Genomic DNA, 13,895 nt, shown 5'->3' on the forward strand with positions numbered 1-13,895 from the left:
AAAATTTGAGTTTTTAGCCATGTAAAAGATCTGTGCTGAACTTGGAAGGATATTGGTATCCAAAGATCGATGGTTTCATTTGTTCAGTGTATGCAATGTAAGATCATCTTTAATAGATATTTTAAAAATTTGTTCTTTAAAATATCATTGCAGTATCTCTTACTACTATTATAATACTTTTTATTTTTTAAATCTCTAGCAGTTATCTTATTTCCTATCTTTTATTACTCTCTCTTATTCACATTCATTCTTTATAAACAGTGTTGCAACTCTCTCTCACTGTTCGCAAATTTGCAGCTCACTCTTGGAGTGAGCTGGCCGCATCACTAGCGCAAGATAGCGACTCCGTTGGAGCACTTTGCGGCCACCCGGACACTGTATTTGCTCATATAGCGCTAGATAGCGACTCTGCTGAAGTCAGCCTAACATGATTTTATTCTTGATTTGAAGAACCTATTATCACAACTGTTTGCAGTATGTGTTATCCTTTTCACTAGTGAACTCAAACTATTTTAGAGGCAAATGTTACATAAAAAAAACATGCATTTCATCAAAATGTCAGTCTCTCAGACAGATGTAACACAGCTACAAGGTGGCTTAGAATTATTATGTTTGTAATTGAGCAATAATACTACGCCAAGGTGCACAACAGATGACACGTCAACATTAGCTTGTACACAGTAGAAACGCTGCCTCCTCTAAGTATACAGCAACGGCACAAGAGAAGAAACGAAACTCTCTTTTTCTTAACCAAGATCAGGGACAATGAGGTAGTCGTCCTCGTCGTCGGGGACCTCGATCCGGGGCTTCTTGGTCTGACGCATCCCGGTGGCGGCGACAGCGCCTTTGCTCGGCCTGTAGTACGCCGCGTCACTGGCCGCCTGGAAGGCGAAGAGCTCCGGGACCTCCGCCGCCGTCCTGCCGACCTTGGGCACCTGGTCCTGGAACAGCTCGATGTCGTCGAACCACTCCAGCTCCCTGAACCCGAGCGGCGACTCCTTCTGCAGCTGCAAACAAACAAGAAGACGCATGTACACCATGAGATTTGACCCGGAGTGCAGGTTCTTGGACATGGACCGGAGTTTGGACTAGCGTCTTGCCTTGTCCCCGGACTCGTAGTCGGAGAACTGCAGGAGCTCGTCGACGGCCCAGCCCTGCGGCAGGAACTCCGGCGGCGAGGGCACCTGCTGCACCGGGGCGGAGGCGGTGGTTTGGGAAGGCGTCTGCTCCACGGTGGCCTTGGGCGGGGCGGGGTGGTCGGCGTCGTGGGTGCCGCCGCTGTCGGCGCCGTTGCAGGTGGAGACGGAGCCGAGGCCGACGCGGATGCCGGTGGCGAGGTAGCGCTGGTGGTTCCCGGAGAGAGTGCCGGGGACGTGGATGGGCTCGTCGCAGTCCCGGCAGAAGAGCGCCCGGTCCTCCACGCAGAAGATGAACGCCGCCTTCTCCTGCGCGCGTGTAGATGACGACGTGTTAGCAGGTTAGTAGCACATGCAATAACCACCATTGCGTGCGTACGAGTTGCCGATCGAGTTGGTTACGTACCTGGCAGACGTCGCAGCGGGGGAGCCTGGCGGAGAGCGCCTCGAGCGGGAGGCGCTGGTGCTTGCTGGCGAGCTTGTTGGCGGCGTGGATCTCGACGTCGCAGCGCGCGCACAGCGCCGCCTCATCGGCGCAGCACACCACCGTGGCCACGGCGCCCTCGCAGGCGTCGCACTGGATCTTCATCGCCACTCAACTTTTTTAGCTAGCTAGCCTCTCTCCAACACTCGTCCAAGACGAAGAGTAAGATAAGGGTGCTGGAGCCAGAGGGAAGAAGAGAGAGGGCGAGTGGCGCATAAAAGCCGCGGGCGCGAGCACGCAACTCGAGCAATCAGTGGGCGCCGGGCGAGCTTGTGGTGGAGGCGAGGCCGGGGAGACTTGTGGCCACGGGCTCTCTCCTCTCCTCTCCTCTCGCGCAGTGCTGTCCTGTCCTGCCAGGAGCATGCATGGACACGCTGATTTTGATTTGATTTGATCGGATCTGCTGACTCGGCGAACTGGCGTTGTATTATAAAAATCCAGGAGGAACTCATGGTCGTAGCAGCTTCCTGGCACGGGCAACACCAAAATCTCCTAGCATTTTTTTTTCTTTTTTTGAGAACGAACGAGAACATACGTTAATAAAAGTGAGACTACTATTTCTGGGTGGACAAAAATACCTCTGCCACATCAAATTTGTTCTCATAAATCTGGCTGCCCTGAATTCGGTGAATGTATGTACAGAAATACCTCTGCCCCGTTGGCATATCTAGCAACGATGACTGAATTTCTGCTGGTATTTAAGCAGACTTTTACTTCGATGCATATTATATAGTAGGTTTTCAAATGAATTGGCACGTACATGAAACTCAACGACGACCCACTGTAGTGTGTACTAACGTATTGAAGCTATTTCTTCCTCTTGTTTTATATAAGTGTATTTGTGTGCACCCAACGTTTCTCTTGATGCGGATGTTGACTGGGTCAGGAAACGCACAGCCGTAGGCTTGCATTCGTTAAGAAGCAGTTAGGTAGATAAAGCACCCTTGTCAACAGAAAAAGGAAAAGGTCCTGAGCGCGTCATCATTCTGCAAAGACAAGTTGCTCGATCTGAGCTTGTGGATGGGGCATTCCCATTGAGATGTTAATTCGGTAATAGGAAGGGCTGCAACCGTGCCACACCATCACTGTGCTTATTTTAATGCGGCACTGCAATTCTTTTGTTCGCGGAGCAGAGAGCGACGTGGTATGGGCATGGCGAAATACAGCCCCGTTCGCCGGGCTTCAGCTCCAACTTCACGAGATCTTAAGTTTACAAGAAGTCTATATTTTTAAATTAAAATGACTCATCTAAATACCTACAACTTTAGCTCTATAAATTTTTAAAGTTAGAAATATCTGCTCTGACAATTTCAAAAGAAGTCATGCTTATAGCATTCGGTGGTTACGGGCGAAGCAGGTGCTCTTGGACGATTGCTAGTGCGACCAACCTGCCAATATCGATCGCCAATCTTCGCTGTCGTGCTTTCCTGATTTTATGCTGCACCGGCCTAATACCGACACCGACTCGGAGACTGTCTGGAACACTGGGAATTTTACAGAAAACAGATCGATTTTGCAGGAAGCTAGAAAAATAAATTACATTTCCAAACGGCCCTCGGGCTGAAAGACTTGCAACCGTCCGTATTTCTCCGTTCTACGGAACGGGCACCACCAAGCCAGACTGTTTATCAGTGGCATGTTGTGAAGATTGTACCTTAGCAGCGGTAGTGGATTGCCTCACTAATAATCGATCATGAGCTTCGAAAAAAAGAAGAGATGAAAACAAGGAGCCAACGAACGCCAGCCACAAACTGCCAGCCGTCTCAGGCGTGACGCTGACACTGCCGAGCTGGTCAAGTCGTAACGCCCGACGCGCCGACCGCCGAGCCGCGGCGCGCCATCCATGTTCTTCGCTTCATCACCAGCTGCGGTTGCGAGTGCTCCGCGCCTGCCCGGCTGCGGCGGCACGCGTGGGACGATGGATCCGAAGCCTCTGCCGTAGTCCCGCCGTTCGGTGAGCTCATTGGTGGTGGTGGTGGCGGCTTCCGTCCGAAATGACAGCTGGGGGCGCGTGTGGCGTAGGCCGCAGAGCGAGTCCGCCTCTCCCCGGTACAGCGCATTGATGGGCGGAGGTTGACGTGGAGATGGGTGGGTGTACGAGAGGGGCAGGTTTGCGCCGAGCTACTGCTCGTACTAGCGATAGCAAGCGCTCATCCGGGCACTATGTTGGGCTGTGGCTTGTCGTCTTGGATGGATAAGAGCCGTGCGAAAGTGTGCGCCTTTTGTCTCTGGATTCAGCCATTACCCCCTCTCTCTTTTAAGAAACATAATTGCAATTTGTAGACGAATATCATCTATCACCGAAAAAAGTCGCCTTGATGAGACGCAGGAGCTAGTGGATCACGTAGTGGCATGAATGGTGCTCTTTTTTGTCAAGCCTATCAAGCCGCGGCACAAGACGGAGCGGCCGGCCGAAGCAGATGGGCACAATGAGAGCGCACCAAACCAAGGCGTTCGAGGCGACAGACAAAGATGAGCACGCGTGTCTCCGACGAGAACTGGGTGAAGGCGTGATGTCTGGACAACCAAAGAGAGTCCATGAGCACGCGTGTGTGTGTCCGACGAGAACCCATGTGCGTGTTTGTTAAATACCAGAGAGAGTCGACGGAGAACGGCATCGTGTAACGGACAACCAAACGGCAATGCTGTGAACCCTGAACCCTCTCTTCCTCTCCTGCTCGTTCCCCTCCTCTGCTAACAATCCTAGTATCAGAGCCCCCCTTTCCTGGCCAATTTGGAGCCACCCCCACTACACCAAATTCCAGAAGTATCTCGGTGCCATGGACCCACAGACAAAGCTGATCATCGAACAGATGGGGACCCTGATCGACGAATTGAAGAACCTCGGCGATCGATTCAGCGCCATGGAGAAACGGATGGATGGGGTCGAATCCACCCTGGGTGACAAGCTGAAGGTGCCCGACGACTTCACCAGTGGGATCGAGGAGTGGAAACGGCAGATCGAAGCCTCCATGGACGATATGCGATTGGAGATCAGGGTGCTGCAAGCACATGGATCGTGTGATCCTTGATCAATCCAACACCACCCCAGGCATCCTTTCGAGTCCGGAGATGGTGGCCGCACGCCCACCTGCCGGCGATCCAGCTGAGTCCATCACGAGATCCTATTCCACAAACACGCACCACGGTCACATACTACCCAAAATGCATTTCCCGGAGTTGATGGTGATCATCCCAAACTCTGGCAGAGTAGGCGTGAAAAATATTTCAATCTGTATTCAGGTGGCGTTTGGATGGAGCATGGGAATGGAAAAAGGAAAAGGAAAATGAGATGGGATAAAATGAGGTGGGTATGAGATAGGGTTATAAATTTTATTCCTATTCTTTTGTTTGTTTTGCTATGAGATAAGGATATAAAAAAATAAGTTTACATAACCAAAATACCCTTTCAGAATAATGAAACAACCAATGAAGAGCCATATAAAAAAGAGCAAATATATAATTCCACATGTTTCCTACATCTATCCCACCTATTTCCTACACCTACCCTGGGTTTTAAATAGTGAGAAATGAAGTCTTCATATCCCATTCTCAATCCGCTTTCTACTTCCAAACCATGAGCCAAACATTGGAAATGTTTCATCCCACCTCCCATTTACCAAACTCACCTCACATTTCTAACAATCCAAACGCCACCTCAGTGCATCCAGTGATGTGGGTTTGGGTGGCGTCGATGCATCTCACGTGCATGGCTGCATGATGATTACAATCGGTCGATCATCGTGTTCGCAAAGCCAATTGGCCGGAATTTTGCGCCATGATCCACACTCGTTGTGGCCTGGATCAGCACGAACAACTGATTAGACTACTGTTCCATATCCAACAAACAAGCACAGTGAAAGAATATTTAGAGAAATTTGTAGAACTAGTTGATCAGTTAGCTTCCTATGATTCCAAACTAGATCCACTCTATTACACCACACGATTTATTGACGGCTTGGCGTGATGACATTAAGTTGATTGTTATGGTTCAACAACCCCAATTTGGATACTACTCGTGTCTTGGCTTCGTTGCAGGAGGAAGTCACCGACCCGGGACGACGTCGGGAATTTCGCAAATCTGACTGGGCACCAACGAATCGAGCAGCCCCGACTTCCTCCACCTCCACAAACCAAGCAAGCATCAACTGAATCAGCGGAAGACAGGCGCGGACTAGAAGTAGCGTGCAGTCAGTCGGGAGAGGACAAACTGGCAGCTCTTCGCGCATATCGGCGTGCTTGGGGCCTCTATCACCAATGCGCGGAGAAATGGGGCCGCGACCATCGCTGCAGCGCGACAGTACAACTACACGCCGTCCAATAACTACGGGAATTATTCAATTGCGAAAAAATGGAAGAAGATTAGGAGCAGCCCACTGACAGTCTATCTCTTTTGTGTACTGCTGTCAGACAAGGAAACACCTCGGACAATGAAGCAGTATGGTATGATCCAAGGCATTGAAATGTTGATGCTGATTGATTCGAACAGTTCACATACGTTTCTAAGTTCTTCTATTGCAAGTCGGATTCAAGGAGTCACAGCATTACATAGATCATTGCGAGTTCAGGTGGCTAATGGAGGTATTATGCATGGTACTGAAGGACTGCAGCAGCCTTCCTGGTACATTCAGGGCACTGAATTTCGCATCCCATTCAAAATTCTGCCTATGCACTATTATGGAGTTATTATTGGCATGAATTGGCTTAAGATTTTCAGCCCTATGAAGATTCATTGGGGTAGTAAAATAATGTCTATTCCTTAGAAAGGTAGCTGGGTGCAGCTGCAAGGAGTGTTGCTGGCACAAATGCACTGTTCAACAGTTCAGGTCCTGGCAATAGAGACAGAACCACCGCAAGCCATTCAGGCAGCATTGCCAGTCCAGATACAATCTCTCTTGGATCAGTTTACTAAATTTTTTGAAGAACAGCAAGGGTTACCACCTCGTCAGTCATGAGACAACAAAATTCCCTTTTTGCCAGGAGCCCGTCTGTCACACCTCAAAAACCCTAACATAGTCATCGAGCACGCATGTGTATCATGATATCATGCTTCATGCTTTTGATTTTGTTTAAGTATTTAAAAATATTTTGGAAATATTAGTCGTTAGTAAACGCTCGTCCCCACCATATAATATGTGTGAAAATTGTTTAAAAATAGTTAGGAAGCTCCAAAATCATTTATGAAGTAAATGGAAAAGATTTGGTAGAAACGGGAAAAAGAAAGAGAATTTTCAGCACGTGAGCCTAGCCTGCGGTGTGATCACCAGAACTTGGAGGCGCCACTTAAGACCCCCACGACTCTCTCACTCTCTCTCTCTCCCTGATTCACTTCCTCCTCCACCAAAACCAAAAGAGAGAGGGCGACCACCTCGACCACCAAGGCAGTCAAAGATTGATGGACAAGGCTTCCCCAAGCTTCTCCCCGCCATCTTCCTCGCCGTAGACGCTTCCCCACGTCTTCTTCTACCTTAAGGCCAACCCCTACCTCAGAGCCTGATCTTCGAATCAAAACTTTCCTGAGTCGACCAACCCCCTAGAAAGCTTTCCCACACCAATGTGAGACTTCTCCAACCATTTCTCCGTTATCCCCGAGCTCGAATCGACCCCTATTAGTGTAGATCCGAGCTCCACCCTTAGCCATGGACGTTATCCATGGGGTCCTCGATTTTGACCCCGTACATGTCACCCAAACCACCCTAAATGAACTCACCTAACTTTATAGAGTGTTTTGGTACTACTCTTGGTCGAAGGCATCACCAAAGCCATCGCCGACGATCTCACCAAGGTGCCGCCGGCCAAGCTCAGCAGTCTGATCGCCAGAATAGCCAGTTAGACTTGAGTCAAACTCCGTAGTCAAGAGTTAGACCGCCACTAGGGATGATCTGATCGCCATTGGTTCGGTCTGATCGTCAGGTTTACTCGGTATTGTTTTATTCTCTATTCCACCCCCATGGTTTGACAACCACCTATGTTGGTATGATCGTCAGTCACTCAGAACCCTATGACCTTAGATTATCTCATGTGAGGTTTAAACCTCTTCTAACCCTATCGCTTAGGTGTTCTTTTGCAAATATTTTCATGATATGTCATATTGAATCTTGTTCACAATCATGCATTATGAGCTTACATCTTCATTTGTCCAGTCTCACAAATAGATCACCTTCTATACATGGCACGTTTCCTCCTCTCATCTCATCTGTGCTGCGTCAGGTCGTTGGATTGGGAAGGAACGATATGAGAGAATGTCTTTTTCGGATCTTTCTGTGAAAGTTCTCACATAATTTCCTTTTCCTAATTTTCCGACAAAGTTCCTCCATAAGATGAACAAACTTTCGCGGCTGCTGCCACCGTGTAGGTTTCGATGCAACTGGTATCTCGTACCGGTATTCTTCTGAGCTTTCCTTTTGCATGAAGCTCTCAGAGAAGTTACGCCATTTTTGCATTGCACGCTTCAGTCGGGCAATCCTCTTACAAGTGACAAGATATCTGGTGTAGTCCATGGCAAGACGGTACAGCTCCTCCCCTCTGATTATATGGATGTACTGCACCATTAGACAAATACACAATGATTTAGATGAAGTCATCGATGGTTAATGATAAGCACAAATGAATAGATTTATTTTTTTAAAGATCCATAATACATTTAAATTTTATAAGACCTGTTTATGCATAAAATTGTAATCTCATTCATATCAAAAAAGGGGGCTATAATCATTTTGTACTAAAATTGCTCCACATGGACAAGCAAGAAAGCCTAAGAACATGAATCCGCGGATCCTATTCACAAGCAAGATCACTCCAACAGTCTATGATATACCCTCCATTCCCTGCTGCGAAGGTGGCCACGTTTGTTGGGTTGGTTTGCTCGTTTGCGTTCATGCCCTCCTTGCTGAAATATGGAACGCCCTATCGCAGGCTGTTGCAAGTTGCAATTGTGTATTAGTATAAGCCAAAGATGCACGTTCCAACTAAGCAGAGACGGATGATATCTCGCGTTACATACTTATTAGATGCGGTCATAAAAGTTGCTATTTCATTTTGATATATGACAAATGACATTTTAAGAGTTTTGCAACAACATTTTAGGACTTACATTATCAATGTCCATGAGTATTTTAATTGAACATGAACAAAAATGAAATAAGTAGATGTGTCTTAAAACGTAAAAAGTAAAATTGGTCATCAAAGTTATGTTTTAGAGAGCATGTAAATGTCAACAACGTCACTTATTGAAGGAAGGGAACACCAAGTTTTGTATGAAGGAAGGGAACACCAAGATTTGTATGCTGAACTTGGGAAAGAACAAAGAAAAGGCAAACCTATACAAAGGCAACCATGATTAGTATGTACCATGACTTGAGTTATGAGATCCTCATATTTTGTCAGGTTTGAGACTATAATGCAAGATGCCCAAAACTATAACGATAATTTCATTTTGTTAGCCCATGCGCAACAAGATAATTTCTATCAGAAAACCACTATAAATAAAAAATAGGAACGAGAAAAGTCAAGAAGCCTCTACAACATAAGGGAAAGAAAGACAGATGAGCCAACTTGAGATTTTTTGGCATTATCATCACAAAGAAGAAGTTTTGGATTTTTCTTATTTCAAATCTTCTCTTGCTATATGGCAAACTGTGCTACTATGTCTTTGATCACTATAAAGAAAAATATATGGCCTTTATAATGCTTATTGATAACATCCGTTATGCATCTTTTCATATATCAGCCATAGCTTCTAGCCCAAGAGGGAAATATCAATGTTAGCCTTTAGTACGATCATATTGATCAGTACAAATGTCTCGAAGATTAAGAAATGTAGCTATTTACAGATTGAAGTTCTTCACATAATTATTTTTGCAACCACCAACTACCAACATATTAGATCTTCCCTTCTTCATCTAGATACTCTACCTATACTTTTCACAAAAAAAAGTTGCAAGTTTTGGTGTTTTTGTTGTTTATACATTGTGAAATTGCGGATGGTAATCCTCATGGGCATTGCTCCTTTTTATTTCAGAATCTATTTTAAGACATTTTGTTATTACTAACAGAATTACAGGGAGTTGAAGTTCCAAGTATTTTTTTTTAGATAAAGAAAGTTTTTATTGAACTCAAATAATTACATCAAAGTGATACAACCATGCTGAAAATGCTCCTGACCTCTGTATAACTAAGATGCACACAACCCAAATAATGGCTTGATGTAAGATAGTTTATGGAAAATTTTCCCTCTATATAGCAACGTAAAGCTTTTCCTTGAGCTGAACTGGCTGAACATCGCAAATCATTGCTCAAGATACTCTTGGCAACTTTTTTTTTCAACTACAATGTAGGTGTAGATAGAAAGCACTACAATGTACTTAATACTAATTTTAATTTGTAGTTGTGTCTCCTCACACTTTTCTTGTTCACTTTCATGTATTGGGTTATTTCTTGTATCTATTAGAGTGCCTTTTCTCATTTAATTTTCTGTAAAAAGGACTTCACCTCAAATTGTGATAGCTATGTGGGTGTTTACTTTCCCTGTCCTTATTTGTTTTAAAACGGATCAAACAGCGCTAAACTTCCTAATTGTTATTCTGACATATTCATATTAGTTGACAGCAAGAGCTACCCTTAATTTAAAATTGTTGCTGGTTTTCGTATCCATGCATTTTTTACAATGTTGCAATTGCCTGTTTTGCTCCCTTTTTATTCTAAGTTATTTATGTGAGTGCTTTCACTGTGCATTTTGCCATACATACATCAGTATCTTGTGCATTAGCTGATACAAATTTAGAGCTCAGCAAACTGGTATAACGACCGGGAATTTTGGGTTTCGAGAGGAAAGAAACTGGTTCCTCTAATATAATATCAGGTGATGTCGTCATTAACACATGGGTTAATTTTTAGTGAGTTTTATATGTCAACAGCGACGTCACCGATGACGTTAGATTAGGATCTCTCCGCAGAGAAATCATGGTACAGAAGAAACCTGCCGCCGCTCTGACCGTTTCAATTCCACTGTGGCGTGCGACGGAAACGACGGCTGACGGCGTAGCAAAAACGGACCATGACGCTGACTGTCTGGGTGCTCATCAGAAGTCGCAGCTCTGCCGGTCGAGTCATAGACATCGATGGCCAGGCAACGCAGAGCAAGGATCGAACGGCTGGAGTTGATCGGGCCTCTTTTTGTCAACCATGATCGGTTTGACTTCGACTCCGTGAGCGGCAGATGGTGAGGTGGTCGCACTCGAACAACTTTGATTCTTCGCGCAGAAACTGCTGCCGATCTAGAATTACTGCAGTGGTTGGTTTTTTGTTCCCGAAAAGATGCAAGGCAACACTGCTTCCATCTATCATGTTGGTAATTCGTTAACGTCGTACTAGTGCTCTTCAGCAGCGTTTTCCAAAGCCATCGCTTGAAGAAACAATCGAAGACCGACTGAAGTTGGATCGAACGTTTCCTTCAGGGTGAGAAATCCCTTTCGTTTGTGCCTGTAAGAAACGGGGAAAGAAACTAGGATAGTACGTACAATCGTGATGCCCCTCCACGGCACAACATTAAAAAAAAGGTATTGGGCAAGGTTACCCATACGGTGCTAGGTCTTGGATAAGGCCAATATAAGTTCATTTTCCATAACCTTTTTCTTGCGAGGACGTTAGCTAGTTTGCACTACCTTAGCAGTATCACCATCACACGCGCTAAGACGATCTTTGTTGTAGATTGCAGGCGCCACTAAAATGTGCATCACAAACATCACGGAGATAAAAAGAGTCTCTACAGTTTACACACACGGGTCGACGCGGTTCACACAATCACACCAATTCACAACGTGCCGATGCCGACCTAGTTCGGTTGGCCTTGACGTTCCGTTACCCATAACATATCTGAAAAATCTGAAAAAGAATCAATCGATTTGACTCGGCTCTCGCTGGACGACCGCCGACGGTGACAGAGACAATCAGACAAGTCCACGCCGACGCCCACGCCGACGCCCACGCCGACGCCAACGCCGATACCTCATGCTGCTCTGGACTCTGCAGTCTGAACCAGTCCAATCCATGCACCGTGTCGCGTCAAGCCCAACTCTGTATAAACCGGCCCCAAACCACCGTGGAAATCACCACAGCACAAAGCAGCGAGTCACGAGCCGATTAACGCAACTCGCTCGGCAGCCATGGCGCCAAAGCTCGCGTTACCAGTAGTGGCCCTCCTCGCCCTGGTCCTCTCGGCCACGACGGCGGCCGCGCAGAACTGCGGGTGCGCGGAGGGGCTGTGCTGCAGCAGGTTCGGGTACTGCGGCACGGGGAAGGACTACTGCGGGAAGGGGTGCCAGGCGGGCCCCTGCGACGTGCCGGACACCAACAACGTGTCCGTGGCCAGCATCGTCACGCCGGCCTTCTTTGACGCGCTCACCGCACAGGCCGCCGACGGGTGCGAGGCCAAGGGGTTCTACACCCGCGACGCTTTCCTCGCGGCAGCCGGCTACTACCCGGCGTTCGGACGCACCGGCACCGTCGACGACTCCAAGCGCGAGATCGCCGCCTTCTTCGCACACGCCAACCACGAGACCATAAGTAAGGGCGCTTAACATCACTACGTACTAGAACATCATTTCAATTCAAGCTTCACGACTTTTTGAGCCAACTGGTTGGCACATGAAACTCGACTCGACGGGAACTAACAGAACACGTGTGAATCTGAAACCGCAGAGTTCTGCTACATCAACGAGATCAACGGTCCGAGCAAGAACTACTGCGACCCGACGAACACGCAGTGGCCGTGCCAGGCGGGGAAGGGGTACTACGGCCGCGGCCCGCTCCAGATCTCGTGGAACTACAACTACGGGCCTGCGGGGCAGAGCATCGGCTTCGACGGGCTGGGCGACCCCGACGCGGTGGCGCGCAGCGCCGTGACAGCGTTCCGGGCGGCGCTCTGGTACTGGATGGACTTCGTGCACGAGGCCATCGTCTCCGGCCAGGGGTTCGGCGCCACCATCCGAGCCATCAACGGCGCGCTCGAGTGCGGCGGCAAGAACCCCAGCTCCGTCAACAACCGCGTCGGGTACTACGTGCAGTTCTGCAAGCAGTTCGGCGTCGACCCGGGCAGCAACCTCACCTGCTGATTAAGCTGACTGATTGTTCGGGAGATTCTCGCGTGGATGTTTCGGTTTGGTGCTGTGATACGTGTATGCTATATGGACATAGACACGGCTTGGGCAACTACAATGTCTGTTATTCTGATGCAGATTAATCGGAAATAAAAATTGTTTTTCGTGAATTACTATACACTTTTCGTAAAAGAAAAAAATGATTTTCGCAAAAGAAAATTGACACGCTGATACGTGGAATACTTGCATCAGCGTGTCAATCGATTTAATAGGAGTAGAACGTACTCGCATGTTCGATCTGGTGCTAGTAAGCAATGCTCTCTTTCTACCACAGCATTGGAGCCGAGTTTTTTTTTTGTTAAACATGATTTATTAGATATATCAATCATAATTCAAACGTATGTAAGCAAAATTTAAATAAAATACAAGTAAATATAGTAAATTTATTCACGGATAGACTCGGTAAACAAAATATATCATGTATGTCCACGCAGCACAGGCGCACAGCGTACGCTGCCGCCTACTGCTTCTCGAGTGTCGAGCCGGTCGTCCGGCAATTGCGGGGGATGGCCGTGGAAGTCGTGGTCTCCCATGCGAGAGCGACACGTGAAAGAGGCCACGAACGAACGGTTTCTACGATCTGCGATCTCCGCACCAGAACGTGCGCCGTTTTTTTTGCTCACCGACGGGCCGCGCCGCCGAGCTCCCGGGGCCCACACGAAACTGTCCTCCCCCGCTGCGGGGGCGGGCCAATGGCAGGGGAAGCTCGCTAGCGAGTCACTCCACTCGGGCCCAACTGACTGGACCCACCGCACGTTCGGCTGCTCGGCCGCGCTCACGAGCCTGGCCCCGGCCTTGGCGTTGACTCGCGCGCGACCCCGCTCTCCAGCCCACCCGATGCCGCCCGCCCAGCGGCTTGCAAACTCGGCCGTGACGGGAATTTTTTAATAATATTATTTTATTAAAAAATCATAAAAATAATAGTCAAATTCAAAAAATTGTAAGAATTGTTATCTGTCGCCACGCGGAATACCGATAAGGGACTTATCGGTATTCCGTATGTCGACCGCCACGCAGTGGCGGACCTTCCAGTAAGGCAAGTTGCGGCCAACCCACCTACCCGTTGACAACTCAGTTGTGGGTGAGCACTGTTTAATGGCCAGCGCTGGTGTTGGCCTA

General features: G+C 47.7%; 2 protein-coding genes across 2 annotated transcripts; one reads left to right on the plus strand and one right to left on the minus strand.

Moving 5' to 3' along the window:
* Positions 1-577: 577 nt before the first annotated feature.
* On the minus strand, positions 578-1,901 carry LOC133919247 (B-box zinc finger protein 24-like). Its single transcript, XM_062363587.1, has 3 exons — positions 1,543-1,901; positions 1,101-1,445; positions 578-1,007 (listed from the first exon to the last, which is right to left on the minus strand). The coding sequence occupies exons 1-3, from the start codon at positions 1,723-1,725 to the stop codon at positions 747-749; spliced, it is 789 nt and encodes a 262-aa protein (XP_062219571.1). The 5' UTR covers positions 1,726-1,901; the 3' UTR covers positions 578-746.
* Positions 1,902-11,711: 9,810 nt separating this feature from the next.
* Positions 11,712-12,886, plus strand: LOC133919248 (chitinase 6-like). Its single transcript, XM_062363588.1, has 2 exons — positions 11,712-12,183; positions 12,319-12,886. The coding sequence occupies exons 1-2, from the start codon at positions 11,784-11,786 to the stop codon at positions 12,729-12,731; spliced, it is 813 nt and encodes a 270-aa protein (XP_062219572.1). The 5' UTR covers positions 11,712-11,783; the 3' UTR covers positions 12,732-12,886.
* The last annotated feature ends 1,009 nt before the right edge of the window (positions 12,887-13,895 follow it).

This window comes from Phragmites australis, chromosome 5, assembly GCF_958298935.1.
Source record: "Phragmites australis chromosome 5, lpPhrAust1.1, whole genome shotgun sequence".
In the NCBI taxonomy this organism is placed as follows: domain Eukaryota; kingdom Viridiplantae; phylum Streptophyta; class Magnoliopsida; order Poales; family Poaceae; genus Phragmites; species Phragmites australis.

Coding starts and splice junctions, on each gene's coding strand:
- LOC133919247 (XM_062363587.1), bottom strand. CDS start 1,725: ATGAAGATCCAGTGCGACGCCTGCGAGGGCGCCGTGGCCACGGTGGTG. Junction 1,446..1,542: donor CCCGCTGCGACGTCTGCCAG/GTACGTAACCAA, acceptor ACACGCGCGCAG/GAGAAGGCGGCGTTCATCTT. Junction 1,008..1,100: donor ACTACGAGTCCGGGGACAAG/GCAAGACGCTAG, acceptor GTTTGTTTGCAG/CTGCAGAAGGAGTCGCCGCT.
- LOC133919248 (XM_062363588.1), top strand. CDS start 11,784: ATGGCGCCAAAGCTCGCGTTACCAGTAGTGGCCCTCCTCGCCCTGGTC. Junction 12,184..12,318: donor CGCCAACCACGAGACCATAA/GTAAGGGCGCTT, acceptor CTGAAACCGCAG/AGTTCTGCTACATCAACGAG.